The 16831-nt window shown below is 43.6% G+C and overlaps 3 protein-coding genes across 3 annotated transcripts; 2 read left to right on the forward strand and 1 right to left on the reverse strand.

The window, feature by feature from the left end:
* Positions 1-405: 405 nt before the first annotated feature.
* On the forward strand, positions 406-1537 carry BCIN_04g00510 (hypothetical protein). Its single transcript, XM_001554409.2, has one exon. The coding sequence runs from the start codon at positions 562-564 to the stop codon at positions 1483-1485; it is 924 nt and encodes a 307-aa protein (XP_001554459.1). The 5' UTR covers positions 406-561; the 3' UTR covers positions 1486-1537.
* Positions 1538-2941: 1404 nt separating this feature from the next.
* On the reverse strand, positions 2942-8007 carry BCIN_04g00520 (hypothetical protein). Its single transcript, XM_024692318.1, has 7 exons — positions 7137-8007; positions 6347-7082; positions 4871-6293; positions 3744-4738; positions 3449-3697; positions 3327-3402; positions 2942-3275 (listed from the first exon to the last, which is right to left on the reverse strand). The coding sequence occupies exons 1-7, from the start codon at positions 7867-7869 to the stop codon at positions 3063-3065; spliced, it is 4425 nt and encodes a 1474-aa protein (XP_024548093.1). The 5' UTR covers positions 7870-8007; the 3' UTR covers positions 2942-3062.
* A 72-nt stretch (positions 8008-8079) lies between these two features.
* Positions 8080-16505, forward strand: Bcgcn1. Its single transcript, XM_001554407.2, has 3 exons — positions 8080-8386; positions 8458-15791; positions 15842-16505. The coding sequence occupies exons 1-3, from the start codon at positions 8248-8250 to the stop codon at positions 16388-16390; spliced, it is 8022 nt and encodes a 2673-aa protein (XP_001554457.1). The 5' UTR covers positions 8080-8247; the 3' UTR covers positions 16391-16505.
* Positions 16506-16831: the final 326 nt, after the last annotated feature.

Here is a 16831-nt window from a genome sequence, read left to right on the forward strand (position 1 = left end):
GAATAATGGTGCAATAAGAACATACCCTCTTGCAAACACGTTCGTGATATACGCTTCTCCCCAACAGATATCATACCATACCTCTCTAGTACCATCTCCTCTCTTTTTCACTTTTGTTTCCAGCGTGAAAAATTTATAGAAGATTGTAGTACACTTAACAATGTGCGTTTTAATTTGAGTGAGGCTCTTGCTAAGTTGCAAGTGTGTTTGAACCATAAGAAGATAAACCGAGAATACTCTAGTACATAAAAGTGACCAGCTGAAAGTAAGTAGAGTGAGTGACTATTATGTTTGTAAATTAATATCATGAGGCAAATCACGTTCTTCGTATTAACATAGTAGATGGTTATGGAAACTACGGGAAACAGAGTTAAAAGTAATCCTTAAGTGAAGTTGATTTGTTTCGTTTGTTTATCGCTGCTACTATCTTTGTACGCGAAAACATTGTTTATTTTGTATTTCCAACCGCAAAGCCTCTCTTTGACTCTCATTCGTACATTATCTCTCACAGAATACGGTACCATCAAATCAGCTACCAGTAGCCACCATACCTCGGACAACATGTGTAACATGGACGGTGAATTAATGTCTCTTGAGGAGGTTGGGAGATTAATGGATGAGCAAGAGATGAACAATACCATGGCAACATCAGCTTCAACAGCCATTTCTCCGAGTACCGTTGCTATCACAGCTACGGCTACCACATTTAATATTATATCAGAAGCTAGCAATGAGAAGATCTCTGGCGCCATCTTATTTAAAGAACCAAATGAAAATCAGCAAGCACCATCTCTCTCAAAAACCACTCCCGAAGCAAAGATGAAGAGATCTGGTGTTCGAGCTAGACAGCACGAAGCTAAATCGGCTCAGAAACTATCAAAAATCTCTGTTTGCATCACAGAGAACCGAGAAGCTCACCAAAGCTACTCCATGGAGAAAATCCCATGGACCGATCAGCCAGAGAGCGGATTCTCTACTTACTTTGACGATGCCAGTCTTGCTAAGCAAGCCGTGTATATCTCCTTCGATGAGTCTGAAGGCTCCGTTGCTGTCTCTCTCCCAGTCACTAGAATGGAAAATGCTGCGAATTCCACTCCTATCAAGCCAGTTACACCACATTTGAGCACTCAGCAGCCAAGAGTCAATTCCTTCGTTCCTACTACCCCAAGTAGAGATAAACTCACTGGCTCTAGCCATTTATCAGGTCAACTAGACAAATCTAGCTCGGTTGCTACCCGAATTCCAGGAGGCCCTCGTGAGGTCATCACGATTAGCTTCCCTGATATCGAGGCTTTGTCCTCTGGATTGAAGAATTTGAATGCGGCTAAGAAGGCCAGCGCTGGTGGTATGGTAGTCTCAATCAATGGACCGATTGGTGACAATCAGGTAGAGGTTTCTGGGCCTGTTGGGTCTAATATTCGTGGTTTCGTTAGGAAAACTTGCCCTCGGTTAAGTGAGCAGCAGATAAAAGCTGCATTTAAGTGAATGGGGGAAATATGGGCCATCAGATGTAAATTAGATAGACAAAAAAGCGCTAAATGACTACTAGTTACTGTAAGTCAATAAGCTGCCCAGAAAAGCCTAATTCTATCCCTTCATAGATTTTCTGTGTTATTGTGAGACAATATAACCCTCTAACTGTTGCGGATCAGATAATACAACTACAGTTATTGATAGTTCAGGTAAATTATAGACAACGCGTTCTTATCATTGTTGCAAATCAGATCGCACAATCATATATTTTGAATCTTTGAATCAATATGAGACAATTTGAAGTCTTGATTGTTGAATATCAGAAGATTCAATAACATTCGTTAATAGTCCAGGTCAGCGTGAGACAACATAACGTGCAAAATATTTCACACCAGATCATACAATTATATTCATTGGAACTTTGATTCCACTTGGAAAAATGCAATTAATTTGGTTGAGGATATGAGACGAAAGTCGTCAAAATTTTGTGAAAGAGCAGAGCGATCGTGGGGCTTGACTTATGCTTGGAATTCCCAATAGCCAGTGTCATTACATGCGTTATGACGCTGAGAAGACTTAAAATCATGATAGACCTATTTCAGACGACAACTCCGAGATTCATGAGAAAAAAGAAGAAAAAATTAGTGCATTTATTTTTTAATGTCAGATAACACCTTGCAAGAATGTAAACTTGTTCGAAAACTCTATGCACCAATAATACTTTCACTACTCTATTCTATGAGACAAGATGATAGCGATCCAGTCCACAAGACGAAGCTCAGCATTTAATGAACTCTAAAGATTACCGCTTCAAATATAATATCATCAAAAAGTATGTGGTTGGGACTAAAATCATGGATGGCATTTTCAGATAACTAAGCTCCAAAATCACGAAGCTAACTTCAAGCGTTGAAAGCGTAAGCGTTTTGTTTTTGCTATTATTTTTTCAACCCCATTTGGATATTGGGGACACTACCGCCTAATATCAACTAAAGGTTGTCCAACTCGATCTCGAGGATTCGAATCATAAGTGTTGAAGATCAACTCCTAGTTTTACTTCATTTGGACACCAAAGTGCTACTATCTCATATGAGAGCTAGCAATTTTCCATTTTAAATTTGCATATTTGCAGATTCTACCGCCCAACATCAGCGATCAGCGCTTCAGCCCAGCAGCAGTATTGAATGGGTTGTCATTTAAATATTTCAGACTTCTTCACCATAATAAAATATTATATTTCCCACATCTACATAGGAAGATCACCGTCGATATTTAAACGGATACCAAATAATACTTCCTCATGTATTCTTCATCTTCATTGACATATTAGACTCTTCGAATTTTGTATTTGACACATAGTGAGGCAACAAAGCTAGATGGATAGACATGAAAATGGGCATCACAGAAACATCGATATGAGAAGTTCATGAGCACATCAGGATTTGCGTATTCTCTGCTGAAGGATGCATGTTACAATATGTGGTATTTTGGTAAAACTACAGTCTTCTTTTAGGTATCTAGCATAGCCTACGTGGCAGTTATAAAACATGACGGCCCATTCGTATAATCCCAATTTCGCCCAATCTACTCTATTTATCTTTGAATTCCTGTGAGAAGATCTTCTGCCAGAGATCCATCCACTTTTGTTGTTGTGTTGTGAGGGCCTTTCCAGGCGTTTTGAAAGATTTAGTGAGTATGTCTCGAAGTCGAGCTCGCATTGTTTTGATAGCAAGCATCGTTTTCCAATCCGACACGGCAAATCGGGCTCTATTACCATCTAATATGAAGACACCGGCGTACATCTATATTAAGATTAGTGGACAATTTTAACAATACACTTAGATAGAACTTACGTCGCAACGGACATCTCCGCAGAGAAGAGCAATCGAGAATTCCTCTACGGCTGTAGTTTCATGGGCATTGTAAAACCTGCTTGGGCTTAGTGGTGAAATTAAATAATGTCTGGAGAACTTACTGCTTGGCCTGCATAATATGATAATACGAGAGCCATTTGAGCTCATGATGACCCTTGTTTACAGAGGTAGGATGTAGACTAATCGATTGATTATTGGCGCAGTTGCGGAATCCCTTACCATCCCGAATAAGAAGCTTTGGATAGAAACTCCAACCAATGACAGAGGAGACAATGATGTCGTTATCACTGTTTGCATTGATCCTGAAGGGTATTTCAAAAAATTGTCGACGACGACTCGTGTAACGTGTTCTGCATCAATTAGACCATCTTCAGCAAATAATTGCAGTTAACATACCTGTTTAGAGCAGTTCTCTCAGCCTCTGTGAGAGGGAGAAATCCAGAGTCCACAAGACAAACCACCAATTGACCTTTCAAGTCCTCAATATTCGATAAACTTTGCTGACTAAGAAAGTTCTTGCGACAAAATTGATACTCGGAGCCATTGGCCATGCAAACTTTCTTCCAAGCTAAGTAAGCGTTATAAACTGTTAAAAGATCCGAATCACCTTTTCTAAAGGCAAGTCTGACAGTATCCGCTTGTTGTCGTTGTCCAAAAGGAGCAGAGAAAGGCGATTTTGAGGATAGAATTGCAGCGATTGTTACTGCTGCATCGAGACATTTGAAAACGCTACCAAGAAGCATAAGTTTCCCCAAGAAAACATCGAGTGGCAACCTCGCCAATTGAAGACCCAAAGGCGTTAAATCTTCTCCTGCTGTCAAGGCTCTAACATCTACAAGGGCGTCAATGGCGCGTCTGATGTTCTTAGCAGACGGAGGATCCAATGCTTCACTCAATGTCTCCTCAATTCCACCCAACTTACAAATCTTGACTCGAATGGCAAGATCTTGGAGAGATAATCGCAGGAATTCTGGGGTTTGCTGATCGGCCAGGATTTCGTCGTGTCTATATTTAGTAAAAAGATGAAAGCAGAGTCCCTCTTGTACTCTTCCAGCTCTACCTCTTCTTTGTTTAGCATTTGCCTTGCTAATGAATGTTTCCAACAGACGGGAGAGCTGTCTCCTCTCATCGAATCTCATCTCGCGATGCTTTCCTGTATCAATTACACAAGTGACATCTGGAATAGTGATACCAGTTTCAGCAATGTTGGTAGCCAGAACGATCTTTCTAATTCCAGGTGGCGGCACAAGGAAGGCAGCTTCTTGATCTTCACTTGCGATGGTGGAGTGTAACGGGTATATATACCAGTCTGACGAGAATGCTGGGTGTCCGCAGAGCATATCATTCAAGGTTCGTATCTCAGCAATTCCTGGAAGAAATACAAGGATGGCCTTTAAGAAGTTAGCATGATTTCAAGTGATACTTAAAGGGTCTGGGACTGGACGCGATCTTTGGTGTAATGCCAGAATATCTGGTTCACATCAAGGATTGCAAACCGGAGGATTCACTTGGACAGAACTTACTTTACTATACGGCACGAACCGGTCATCGGCAGCGATCTTTGCAATTAACTGCGTAACCAAATCAAATTCAATCCGATACTCATCGAATTGTGCAATAGTGTTACGAGTTTTGCTGCTATATCCTCGTAGAGCCTTTGTACTTTCACTTTTCGTTGCCTCGCTAGAAACGTCATCTGCGAGCTCAACATCGTCATCAAGGTCAGTATACTTTTCTTGCAGACCATTATCTAGAGAGAATCCTGTGAGCTCAACGGCGTCTTCTAGATATTTGACCTGAACAGGGAATGTACGGCCTGGGACGTTCAAGACAGGAGCACCATCTAGATATTTTGAGAAGCGATCGGCATCGACTGTTGCAGACATTAGAACAACTTTCAGATCCGGTCTCCGCACCAATAGTTTTCGAAGGACAATCAGTAAGAAATCACTGTCTATTGTGCGCTCATGAACTTCATCAAGGACGATATGCGTAATATCTCTGAGGTCATTTGACCCCTCGAGCATTCGCATCACAATTCCAGTAGTAGCGTATATGAGTCGAGTCTCCTTTGATGTATTAGACTCCAGTCTGATGGCATAGCCTACCAGTGAGCGAGAAGTGCCAAGATCGTTCTTGCGTTCGCCCAGCTCTTCACTCACACGGCGAGCAAGAGAGATTGCAGAAATACGTCGAGGTTCTGTACAATAGATTTTGCAAGGCTTTCCTCTGGACAATTGGTGCTCCAGAATAAATGCTGGGACTTGCGTACTCTTTCCGCATCCAGTCTCACCACAAACAATAACTACTTGTGAGTGATCTATAGCACCGAGTACCTCATCTTTGAATGACCACATAGGTAGCTGCATTCGTGACTGAAGCATATGTTGATAACTGTGCGATGAGGATTTTTCAGCCCATATTCTCTGGTATGCCTCGGGAGCAAATCCTGCCTTGGGACCTTTGTCTGTAGAAGCTTCCTCATTACCAGGCGTCCTGACTGCTCCTCGATTTCGGAAAGCGCTATGTATCAAAACACCGTCTTCTAATTCTTGATCTCGTTTTGCGCGAACTAAATCACGAAACGTCTTGATAGCATTTCGATCTTCTTCATCCGATTTTTCCTTCTTAATCTCAGCAAATTCTGTCCAAAGATCACGCCATGCCGCCGGTAAACGGAGAGAAACTTTATCTTCTTTTGCTGACGACCCAAAAATAAGAAATAATGCAGTTGTAGCAATATATGCTTCAGATTGGCGGGGATCCGGGGTGGATATAGAAACCATAGTAAAACTTTGTAATTTCGCACTTGAGGCATATTCAACCTGTGGGAGGGGTGTAGTTGCAAGTGGATCTTGTGATTTTGACCAGGTGATTCGGAGGTTGTGTCGGTTGGAGTAACTTGTATCAGAAATGAGAGTGTAAGCTAACCTCACTGAAGAGTCCCTATTATAATTTTGTAAGCATGGTTCATTCCCAGTAAATTATTTGCCCCTTACCTTGCTCGACAGGCTTCTTCAAGAACTCTAGTTGGGTTGACACCTGACCATTTACCAAAATCTCGAACAGTAACCTTTGTCCCATCCTTACCATTGACCACCGTACTGCTTTTACCAGTCAGAGGATCAACTTCATTGACAGGTAAGCTAGCAAAAAGATCAGCTAGTGCGGCATCGTCATCACTGCCATTTTCCTCGAGCATGGCTCTGCCAATCGCAGCTGCTTCTCTGCTAATTTCATCATCAGAATCCACTGAAGTGTCAGACTCTTGTACTTCCTTATCTGCAGCCAATTCAGAAGCGCGCAAGGTAGCTGCATCTCTCTCTAGCTTTATTCTTTGTTCGTTCCACTGTAGTTCTGCAGGATATTTGTCAAACAAGACATCATCCTCTATTTTCTTAAGCTTTCTTGCTAACCTCGCCGACTCTACATCAACGGGACTTCCATTGTTTTGTAGTTTCGGGGCACCCCTTTTGCCATTTGAACGTGTATCAGTGGTAGACTTAGAGTTTTGGAGTATGAACATCTTTTCTTTGGTTTTCAGATATACTGGGAGGAGATCTTCTGGGTCAATATCGCTGTCATAATCTACTATGGCTACTTTCTTATTGTTTTCTTGCTTCTTTCCATTTCGGGGAGTATTTCCTCCGGTTTGAATTGATGCGAAATGCCTCGTATCTGATTCTATTCTTGGCGTAGTTGTTCCCGAGGCCATAGGGCTGTCGAACGGTGTACCTGGAAGACAATTTATTAACTCTAGTAAATAAAAGGCAATATGGATATACATACCATTCTGAGACCTTTGCGAAGATGCTAATCTGCGATGTGCATTCTGGTAGTCAGGCAATTCTTCCCTCGAACATTCACGGGAAAGCCATTCCAGCGATTCTTCCATGCCCCAAATTGTATCCTTATTACTACTGCCAATCTTGTCCGAGATATCCAAAACATGCTGCAGGGCCAACAACACTTTATCTGTTACAAATCCAGCCGCCACCAGAGCTTGTTGTAAAGTCCAGAGCCGAATTGCAAGCTCCTCTTCCGATACCTGCTTCAACGAAGTTGTATCTGTTGCTGGACCGGAAAATCGCCCTTCCATTTTGATTAAATCCAAAATCTCTTCCATAAGCTCAGGGGGTAGCCATTTCCTCGTGTTGAGAGTTTCTGATTGGCCTCGTAGAACTCTGCGATCGGTTTCTAATCGGGTCTTTTGGCGGAGCGCATCTCTCTTTGACTTCTGGGAATGTTTCTCGACGAGTATTTGAAGCTCAGAATTCTCGAGTCGCCTTTCGAACTCTTCGGGAGTCAAATCGGAATCTTGATTTGAAGGTCCCTTCCCTGCGACTTCACCAGCCTTTTCTCCCAATTGTTGGCTTTCAGTCGTATCAATAGCGTCATCTGCCACATCCTTTTCCTTAACAGCTTCGATAGCTTCATTTTTGGGTTTCGAGGCAATCGAGGTGGTAGCAAAACCTCTGGCAGGATTCGTAGCTGGCTTCTTCTTTTTCTTGCCACCAGCCATCTTCTAGATATGTTTCGATAATTGGTGATTAAATTTGTCGGTTCAATGTAATTGTCAAGGTCCCTAAAACAATGCAGCCTCGTAACGCCAAATATTAATGCCAAACGCGGGGCCGATTTATAGTGGGGGTCGGTATTTCTTTACTGTACTCTGTTACTCTGTACGGTCGAATATCGCTAGGGTCGTCACTTCTCTCCAATTTTTTTCCTCGGAGGCCGCGATAACATTGATCCAGGCAGTCAGTCCACCCCTCAAGAATTGCAAACAGATACTAGGTACAATCAAACACACGAGCAGTTCGCAGAGTACACAATTGAGATACTTGAGAAGATACTTGAAAAGACCATCAGGTCATGAGAGATCTTGCAGGTATACAACATGTCTGAGGTGGAGATTAACGGTCATAATGAGGGGGTGGATTTGGACCTTACTCTTACAAAGGCTGCGCTCACTTCCTCTTCAACCAACCTACGATTAGGACAGTTAAAATTGATCGAGGAAAGGCTTTCAAAGAAAGGTACGCAAATGCACAAACTGCCGCGCAACGCCCTTGCTTGTGTTTAGCTGCTAACAAAGCTTTGTTTGTAGAACTCGATCCAAAACTTTTCCCCGTTTTACTTCAACTTCTATTTTCCACATACCCATATTACCACGACCGAGATTCGAGACTTGCTGTTCAGCTGTGCATACGGCACATATTTGATTCCGATTGCGCTTTTGAGTTTTTGTCAGGCTTTTTGAATGCATTGGATGCCGAAACTAAGAAGGGAGGGCTGGCTCCAAGCAATGCTTTTGTTTTGGTCGAATATTGTAGTGCGATATTACAGGTAACCACGAATGAAGCCAGATGGAAGAGCTGGGGTTTAGTCGTCGTAACTAGTAATGCGCGGGCACTTGAACTATGCATCACATCGAAACATAGGCCGTCCGCACTAAAAACTACATGGCGGGGTCTGCGGAATGTTTTTCAAAGCGCTGTATTCGAAACTGCAATCGGAGACAGTGTCCAGAAATTGAGTTCCAAAGAGGCTCAACCTTCACCCAAGAACGCTGTGATGCTAGGGGCAATTTCAGGAGTATGCGCCAGGAAACCGCAAGCAAAGGTGGTTCTGGAAAGCAAGAAGTCTTTAATTTACGGCTACTATACGCGTGAGATCATAGCCTCTAGGACTCCGCTGCCTTCACATATTGCCAATGCTTTGAAAGATTTTTTCTTGGACTTTACTACCCAGGAAGATTTCGAGCGAGAAATAGTACCATCCCTCGAAAAAGCGTTGCTAAGGGCTCCTGAGATTGTACTAAACGATCTTGTCACACCACTCTTCCAGTCTCTACCTATCTCAGTAGATCTCTCAAACGTTCTCCAAACTAAGCTCCTAAAACCCATCCTATCCAACATCAAGTCGACCAATCCCACAATTCGTCAAGGAGCGCTTTCTGCATTCAGAGCAATTGTACCCAAATGTCATGATGAAACATCTATTGCTCAAGTGTCAGAAGAAATCTTGACACCATTAAAAGGGGGTAAAGTATCTGCAGCAGATCAGAGGGCCAACTATGCAGAAATGCTAGCAATATTGCCCGTCTCCAAGTCAAATGCTTCGGCAGCTATTGGCCTTGCGACAATCGCAGGAAAGGAAGCCAACGAAGCTGCATTGTTAGCAGAGACATCTGCCTTGTTACATTACCTAAAAAATAGAGTGCAGAACGAATCTCCTCTGGATAAATCCATCGTTACCAGTTTCACAAAAGGTATTTCCGATAAAAAGGTCCCCGTTAAGAAACTATGGACGATCCGCCTCGGAGAATTGCTATGGGACACCGAAGAACCTGAATTATCTGAATCGAAGGCCTTGGCAGAAGAGGCCATCACAGCATTGGTAGATATTTGGCAAGAAGTGACGGCGAATTCCATACCTGCAGCTCAGTCTGGCCTTGTCACTGCAGCTTACGTTCTTGCTGCAATCTCACAGACAAAATTAGGTGTTATTTCAGGCCCGAAGATTGACGCAGCGCTCAAAAAGGCTCAAGTCTCACACCAATCACTACTTATGGAGCCTAAGCCATCTTTCTTACTGAATCCTCGTATTTACAGCAAACTTTCTAGCTTCGATGATTTCATGTGGTTTGTTAGATCCCTGTTTGCCTTTCCGGATCAGCTCGCTTCTCTAGACCCGGCATCCCTATCAGCTATTGGTTGGTCTCAAGCTGTCATATTTTCTATATGTTCTCCTAATGTACATTATGATGTCAGAAGACATGCTTCTCATTTGCTTTCCCAGCTATACGTTCGCTTTCCTGGCAATGTATCCAAAATCATCACATCTGGTTTGTGGAGATGGTTACAATCTATTGAGCTTGGAGAAAAAGACAGTGCTCCAATATCGGCAAAAACGGAAAATGAGAATTTGCACTTAGTACTGAAAGCCATCTGTTTGACACCAGCCGAAATTGCACGACGGGATGGTGATGTTGATCGGGTGGTAGTTAAGGACCAAATGATATCGCTGTTGGTTATCTGTCGACCAGAGCTGCTTCCAAGAGTAAGCTGGATCGAGCTGTGCCTGAAGGCTGAGGTTGATCCTGGCAATCTTGCTAGAGAAAGTGGAGACGCTTTGTTAAAGCAGATTCTCGATTTTACGAGCATTCAAGACTCTGCCGCAGTACCACGATCCAAGGCTGTCAAAGACGCTGCATATAATGCCGCTGCTGAGCTTGCTTTCGTTGCTCCAGAAGTTATGACCGCACGAATTGTTGAACTAGTAGAGCAAGACCTGGACGCTACTCAGCTCGCCAATGTTGGTCCAACAGAGGCAGCCATTTTCCGTACTCCAGAAGGAACTGCCTTCGTAGATGTATTAGCATCTAAAGCTCAAAGTCATACCCCGAACAAGAACACGAAGGATTACGATACTTTAAAATGGGAGGAAGACCTCCGAGCCTCATTGGCGAAGAAGAAGGGTCAGCAGAAGAAGCTCACTCCGGAAGAAACAGCCAAAGTTAAGGCTCAACTATCGAAAGAATCAGAAATCAGACGCCAGATTCAAGCTCTAGAGTCAAGACTTCTTCGCGGAGTTGGAATCATCAAAAGTCTTGCAACAGGGCCCCCAACAGAAGCTTCGTTGTGGATGGGAGCTGCCGTGAGAGCTTTGGTAAAGGTAATAAATGCTGGGGCTGGATTGATTACTGGTACGGCTGCTCCAGATGCTTACATTCTTTGTGCCGAAAGAGTTTCTAGTCGTATAGGTATACTCCGTTCATTTATTGGTTTGGCAACGCTTAGAGCTATGAATGTTCCGCAATTACCACCAGCCTTGACTCAAGAACCACTTGGGGCTCTTATCACACGTGTATTGTATCGCCTAAGATTCTCTGCAGAACAACGCCCATTCGATACAGTGTCTCTAATCTATGTTCTCCCTCTCGTCTTCCTAGTACTTCGAGATGGTGGATTTGGAGAAAGCGATGATGCCGATGCCCAACTTGTTCTCGCCCTGGAATTCCTTTCTTTTCATACTGATGCCTGTTCCGACGTTTTGGTACCTCGGGACGAAGTTCTCTCCACTTTAATTTCGTCGATGCAGACTTATAATCAGCATTACAAGGCAATCAAAGATTGTTTGACAGATCTATGCAGATGTATCGCACCAAATATTACTGATAATGAGATCTCAATTCTTGCACAAGGAGCCATTGTTCCACAAGTTGCTGTACGAACCTCGGTATTACAGTCAATTAGTGCAGAGATTGATATGAGTGAGCTCGATTTTTCCAATGAAATCTGGTTAGCATGCCATGACGATGTAGAAGAGAATGTTGAGCTTGGGCGAGAAATCTGGGAGGAAAGTGAATTTAAAATATCTACCGAATCACCATTCCGAATGCTACCATATCTCGAAAGCATGGATAAGCAACTTCGACGAGCTGCAGCTAGGTCTATCGCCGAGGCTGTAAAATTACAGCCTTCAACGTTCAAGGATGTGCTTAGTCGTCTGCAATCCTCTTATACAGAGTGGGCAAAGCCTCGAGTTCCCCAGCTTGACGAGTATGGTATGCCCAGGAAGATGGATTTATCGGACCCATGGGAAGCCCGAAATGGAATTGCACTTGCATTCAGAGAACTGGCTTTAGTTTTTGACGAATCGCTCCTTACTCCGTTCCTCAACTTCTTAATTGAAGGGCCACTTGGTGATAGAAACTCAATTGTTCGAGAAGAAATGGTTGAGTCTGCCACAGCTATTATAGCTATTCATGGAAAGGACAAAGTGGAAGAATTGATGAAGACTTTTGAACGCACACTCGAGACACCAGACAAAGGCTCCGAATTTTCCGATAGAGTAAACGAGGCCGTTATCATCATGTATGGTGCCCTGGCACAACATCTGAAAGCCGGCGATGAACGTGTGCCAAAGGTTGTAGACAGGCTTCTAGAAACATTAAGTACCCCATCTGAGACTGTACAATATGCCGTGGCTGAGTGCTTGCCACCACTCGTTCGTGCATCCAAGGAGAATACTTTGGACTACATCCAATTAGTTCTCGACAGACTGTTCAATTCGAAGAAATATGCCGGTCGACGTGGTGCAGCATATGGTCTTGCAGGTCTTGTCAATGGAAAAGGAATCTCCGCTCTACGAGAATACAGAATCATGCTTACACTGAAAGGTGCGATCGACAATAAAAAGGATGTCAATCACCGAGAAGGAGCTCTATTAGCTTATGAACTTCTCTCCATGATTCTCGGTCGTATATTTGAGCCTTACGTCATTCAAATTGTTCCTCAACTGCTCTCAAGCTTCGGTGACTCAAGCGCAGATGTTCGTGAAGGTTGTTTGGCAGCAGCAAAAGTGTGCTTTGCAAGCCTGAGCTCTTATGGAGTAAAACAAATTTTGCCAACACTACTTGATGGTCTTGATGACGACCAATGGCGAAGTAAGAAGGGTGCTTGTGATCTCCTAGGTGCAATGGCGTATCTTGATCCGCAACAACTTGCCCAGAGTCTTCCCGAGATTATTCCACCCTTGACGGGTGTATTGAATGACAGTCACAAAGAGGTCCGTCTTGCTGCCAATCGCAGTTTGAAGCGCTTCGGAGAAGTTATCAACAACCCTGAGATCAAGAGCCTTGTCGATGTCCTTCTCAAGGCTCTCAGTGATCCTACTAAGTACACGGATAATGCATTGGACTCGCTCATCAAGGTGTCTTTCGTTCATTATCTTGACGCACCTTCCCTTGCTCTCGTTGTTCGTATTCTTGAGAGAGGTTTGGGTGATAGATCGGCAACCAAACGAAAGTCTGCCCAGGTTATTGGTAGTCTTGCTCATTTAACAGAGAGAAAGGATCTTGTATCGCATCTTCCAATCTTAGTTGCTGGTTTGAAAATTGCAGTTGTTGACCCCGTACCAACTACTCGTGCAACTGCATCCAAAGCTCTTGGTTCTCTCATCGAGAAATTGGGAGAAGACGCTCTTCCGGATCTTATTCCAGGTCTCATGCAAACACTCAAATCAGATACTGGAGCCGGTGACCGACTGGGATCTGCACAGGCACTCAGTGAAGTTCTTGCAGGACTGGGTACAAGCCGCCTCGAGGACACTCTTCCAACAATTCTTCAAAATGTTGCTTCATCCAAACCTTCCGTTCGGGAAGGCTTCATGTCGCTCTTCATATTCTTGCCCGTATGTTTCGGAAACAGTTTCGCCAACTACCTTAGTAAGATTATTCCACCTATTCTCTCTGGTCTGGCGGACGACGTTGAATCAATTCGTGACACGTCTTTGAGAGCTGGTCGTCTTCTTGTCAAGAATTTCGCCACGAGAGCTATTGATCTTTTGCTGCCAGAATTGGAGCGAGGTCTAGCAGACGACAATTACAGAATTCGACTCAGTTCCGTCGAATTGGTTGGTGATCTTTTGTTCAACCTTACTGGTATTAGTGCGAATACAGAACAGGATGAGGTCGAAGAAGGTGCGCAAGAAGCTGGTGCATCGTTGCTCGAGGTACTTGGTGAGGAGAAGCGTAACAAGGTATTATCCTCGTTGTACATTTGCAGATGTGATACTTCTGGCTTGGTTCGAACAGCCGCTGTCAATGTTTGGAAAGCTCTTGTCGCGAGTCCCAGAACACTTAAGGAGCTTATTCCTACGCTCACTCAACTCATTATCCGACGATTGGGAAGCTCCAACATGGAGCAGAAGGTTATTGCAGGTAATGCACTTGGTGAATTGATTCGCAAAGCAGGTGATGGAGTTCTCTCAACCCTGCTACCCACCTTGGAGGATGGCTTGCAAAATTCTACAGATACAGATGCTAAGCAAGGAATATGTATTGCACTCCGTGAATTGATTTCATCAGCCTCCCCAGAGGCTTTGGAAGATCATGAGAAGACGTTGATTTCTGTTGTTAGAGTTGCTTTGATAGACTCGGATGACGAAGTCCGAGAAGCGGCAGCTGAAGCCTTCGATTCGCTACAGCAAATTCTCGGCAAAAAGGCTGTCGACCAGGTCTTGCCATATCTCTTAAGCTTACTCCGCACAGAAAATGAGGCTGACAATGCCTTATCTGCACTCCTGACCTTGTTGACTGAAACGACAAGATCAAATATCATTCTTCCAAACCTCATACCAACGCTTACAACCTCGCCTATATCTTCATTCAATGCCAGGGCTCTTGCCTCGCTTTCAACCGTTGCAGGGCCGGCGATGGCAAGAAGATTACCTACTATATTGAATTCTTTGATGGATAACATCATTTCTTCCAAGGATGAGGATCTCAAGTCGGAGCTCGAGTCATCCTTTGATACGGTTGTTCAATCCATTGACGAGTTCGATGGCCTCAATGTGGCTATGAATGTTCTTCTTGCATTAGTGAAGCACGATGATCATCGCAGAAGAGCAAATGTGGACCATCGCCTTGCCAAATTCTTCGCCGCAGCTACAGTTGACTACTCTCGTTACAACCAAGATATTGTACGCGCATTACTCGTTTCATTCGACGATAGAGATCCGGAAGTTGTCAAGGCCGCCTGGAGTGCACTTTCGGAGTTCACCAAACAATTAAGGAAGGAAGAAATGGAAACACTCATTTATTCGACAAGACAGACTTTACAACACGTCGGTGTACCCGGATCCAACTTACCTGGTTTCGGATTGCCCAAGGGTATCAACGCCATTTTGCCCATCTTCTTACATGGTCTTATGAATGGTACTGCTGAACAACGTACACAATCTGCCCTAGCTATATCCGACATTGTTGACCGAACAAGTGGAGATTCTTTGAAGCCATTTGTTACTCAGATCACTGGTCCGCTTATTCGTGTAGTTTCTGAAAAGTCTGTCGACGTCAAAGCTGCCATTCTTCTAACTTTGAACAATTTGTTGGAGAAGATCCCGACTTTCTTGAAACCCTTCCTTCCACAATTGCAACGTACATTTGCCAAGTCTTTGGCCGATACATCGAGCGAAGTCCTCAGAACTCGTGCTGCCAAAGCTTTGGGCACTTTGATTACCTTGACTCCAAGAATTGATCCTTTGATCGCCGAGCTAGTTACAGGTTCAAGAACTTCGGACTCCGGAGTTAGGAATGCCATGCTTAAGGCGTTGTATGAGGTTATCAGTAAAGCTGGTGCTAATATGGGAGAGGCTTCGCGCAGCGCAGTACTCGGGTTGATCGATACTGACCCAGAGGACAACGATGTATCTATGGCTATCACTAATGCCAAGCTTCTCGCAGCATTGATCAAGAATTTAACCCCCGAAAACGCCTCAGGGCTGATTAAGAATCGTGTGGCAACAACCCACTTTACTCCATCTACGGTTCTCGCATTAAATGCTGTCCTTGCCGAAGCACCATCCGCATTGACGGAAACTGCCTTTGCTAATGACTTACCGGAAGTCATTTGCCAAGGCATGGCAAGCAAAAATGTAAGTTACATCGTATCAACTTCCAAGGTCAAAGACTAACCGTTTCTCAGGACTTCATATCAGAAAACTGTATCCTCGCCGCCGGAAAATACCTTCTTGCTGAGACCGCAAACCATGAGTTCGAAAAGACGAAGCCAATATTTGAATCATTAGCAAAGTTGATTCAACCAGGAAATTCGGCCGATGCTCGTCGTCTATCGCTTGTAGTAATTCGCACAATCTGTCGCCACCAAACAGACGCAGTTCGACCACATCTTCCCTTACTCGCCACGCCTGTATTTGCAGGTGTTCGAGATCCTGTCATTCCTATCAAGCTAGCAGCAGAAGCAGCGTTCCTCGCATTGTTTAACGTCGTTGAAGAAGAAAGCAAGGTATTTGATAAATACATCGCTGCTCAAGAACTAGCACCAAATCAAAAGAGAAGTATGCAAGATTACTTCAAGAGGGTTGCATTGAGGTTAGGCAACACAGCACGAGAGAGGAAAGAAGCTGAAGGTGGACAGGGTGGACTGGGTCTTTCTAATGATGAGGTTGATGATGAAAAGGAGATCTCAAGTATTGGAAAGGTGGATTTGGGCGAAAAGGCTTTTGATGCATAAGGAAATGAGGTTACGATTTGATGTGATGATAAATTTCAGCATAAGAAAAGCATTTGCATTATCAATAAAAATCACTAGATATGAATTTCAATTCGGATTGCTCGTATATATTAACAAAAAATTGATGGCTTCTGAACCACGCATTGTTCAACTAACTCAATCGTTTCAACATTGAAGGATTTTCGAGGACCTGGCGACTTTTTTGAATTTTTTTCTTCAATAAATGAAGCTAAACACCAAATGCAACAATGGTTATTTGGTTGTCAGAGTTGCTTTTGAACATTGGCAGTCTTTGAATATCGAATTTAAATGGGTGTTTGCGGCGTTGGGCTTTCTTTCCCTTGGGCGGACCCGAAAACAATTGGGATTGTGATGACTAATCATAGGATAGATTGACAAATACCACGTGATTTATGAATCTTTGGGAAACTTCAATTGAAC

The sequence above is a fragment of the Botrytis cinerea genome, chromosome 4, assembly GCF_000143535.2.
Source record: "Botrytis cinerea B05.10 chromosome 4, complete sequence".
Lineage (NCBI taxonomy): Eukaryota > Fungi > Ascomycota > Leotiomycetes > Helotiales > Sclerotiniaceae > Botrytis > Botrytis cinerea.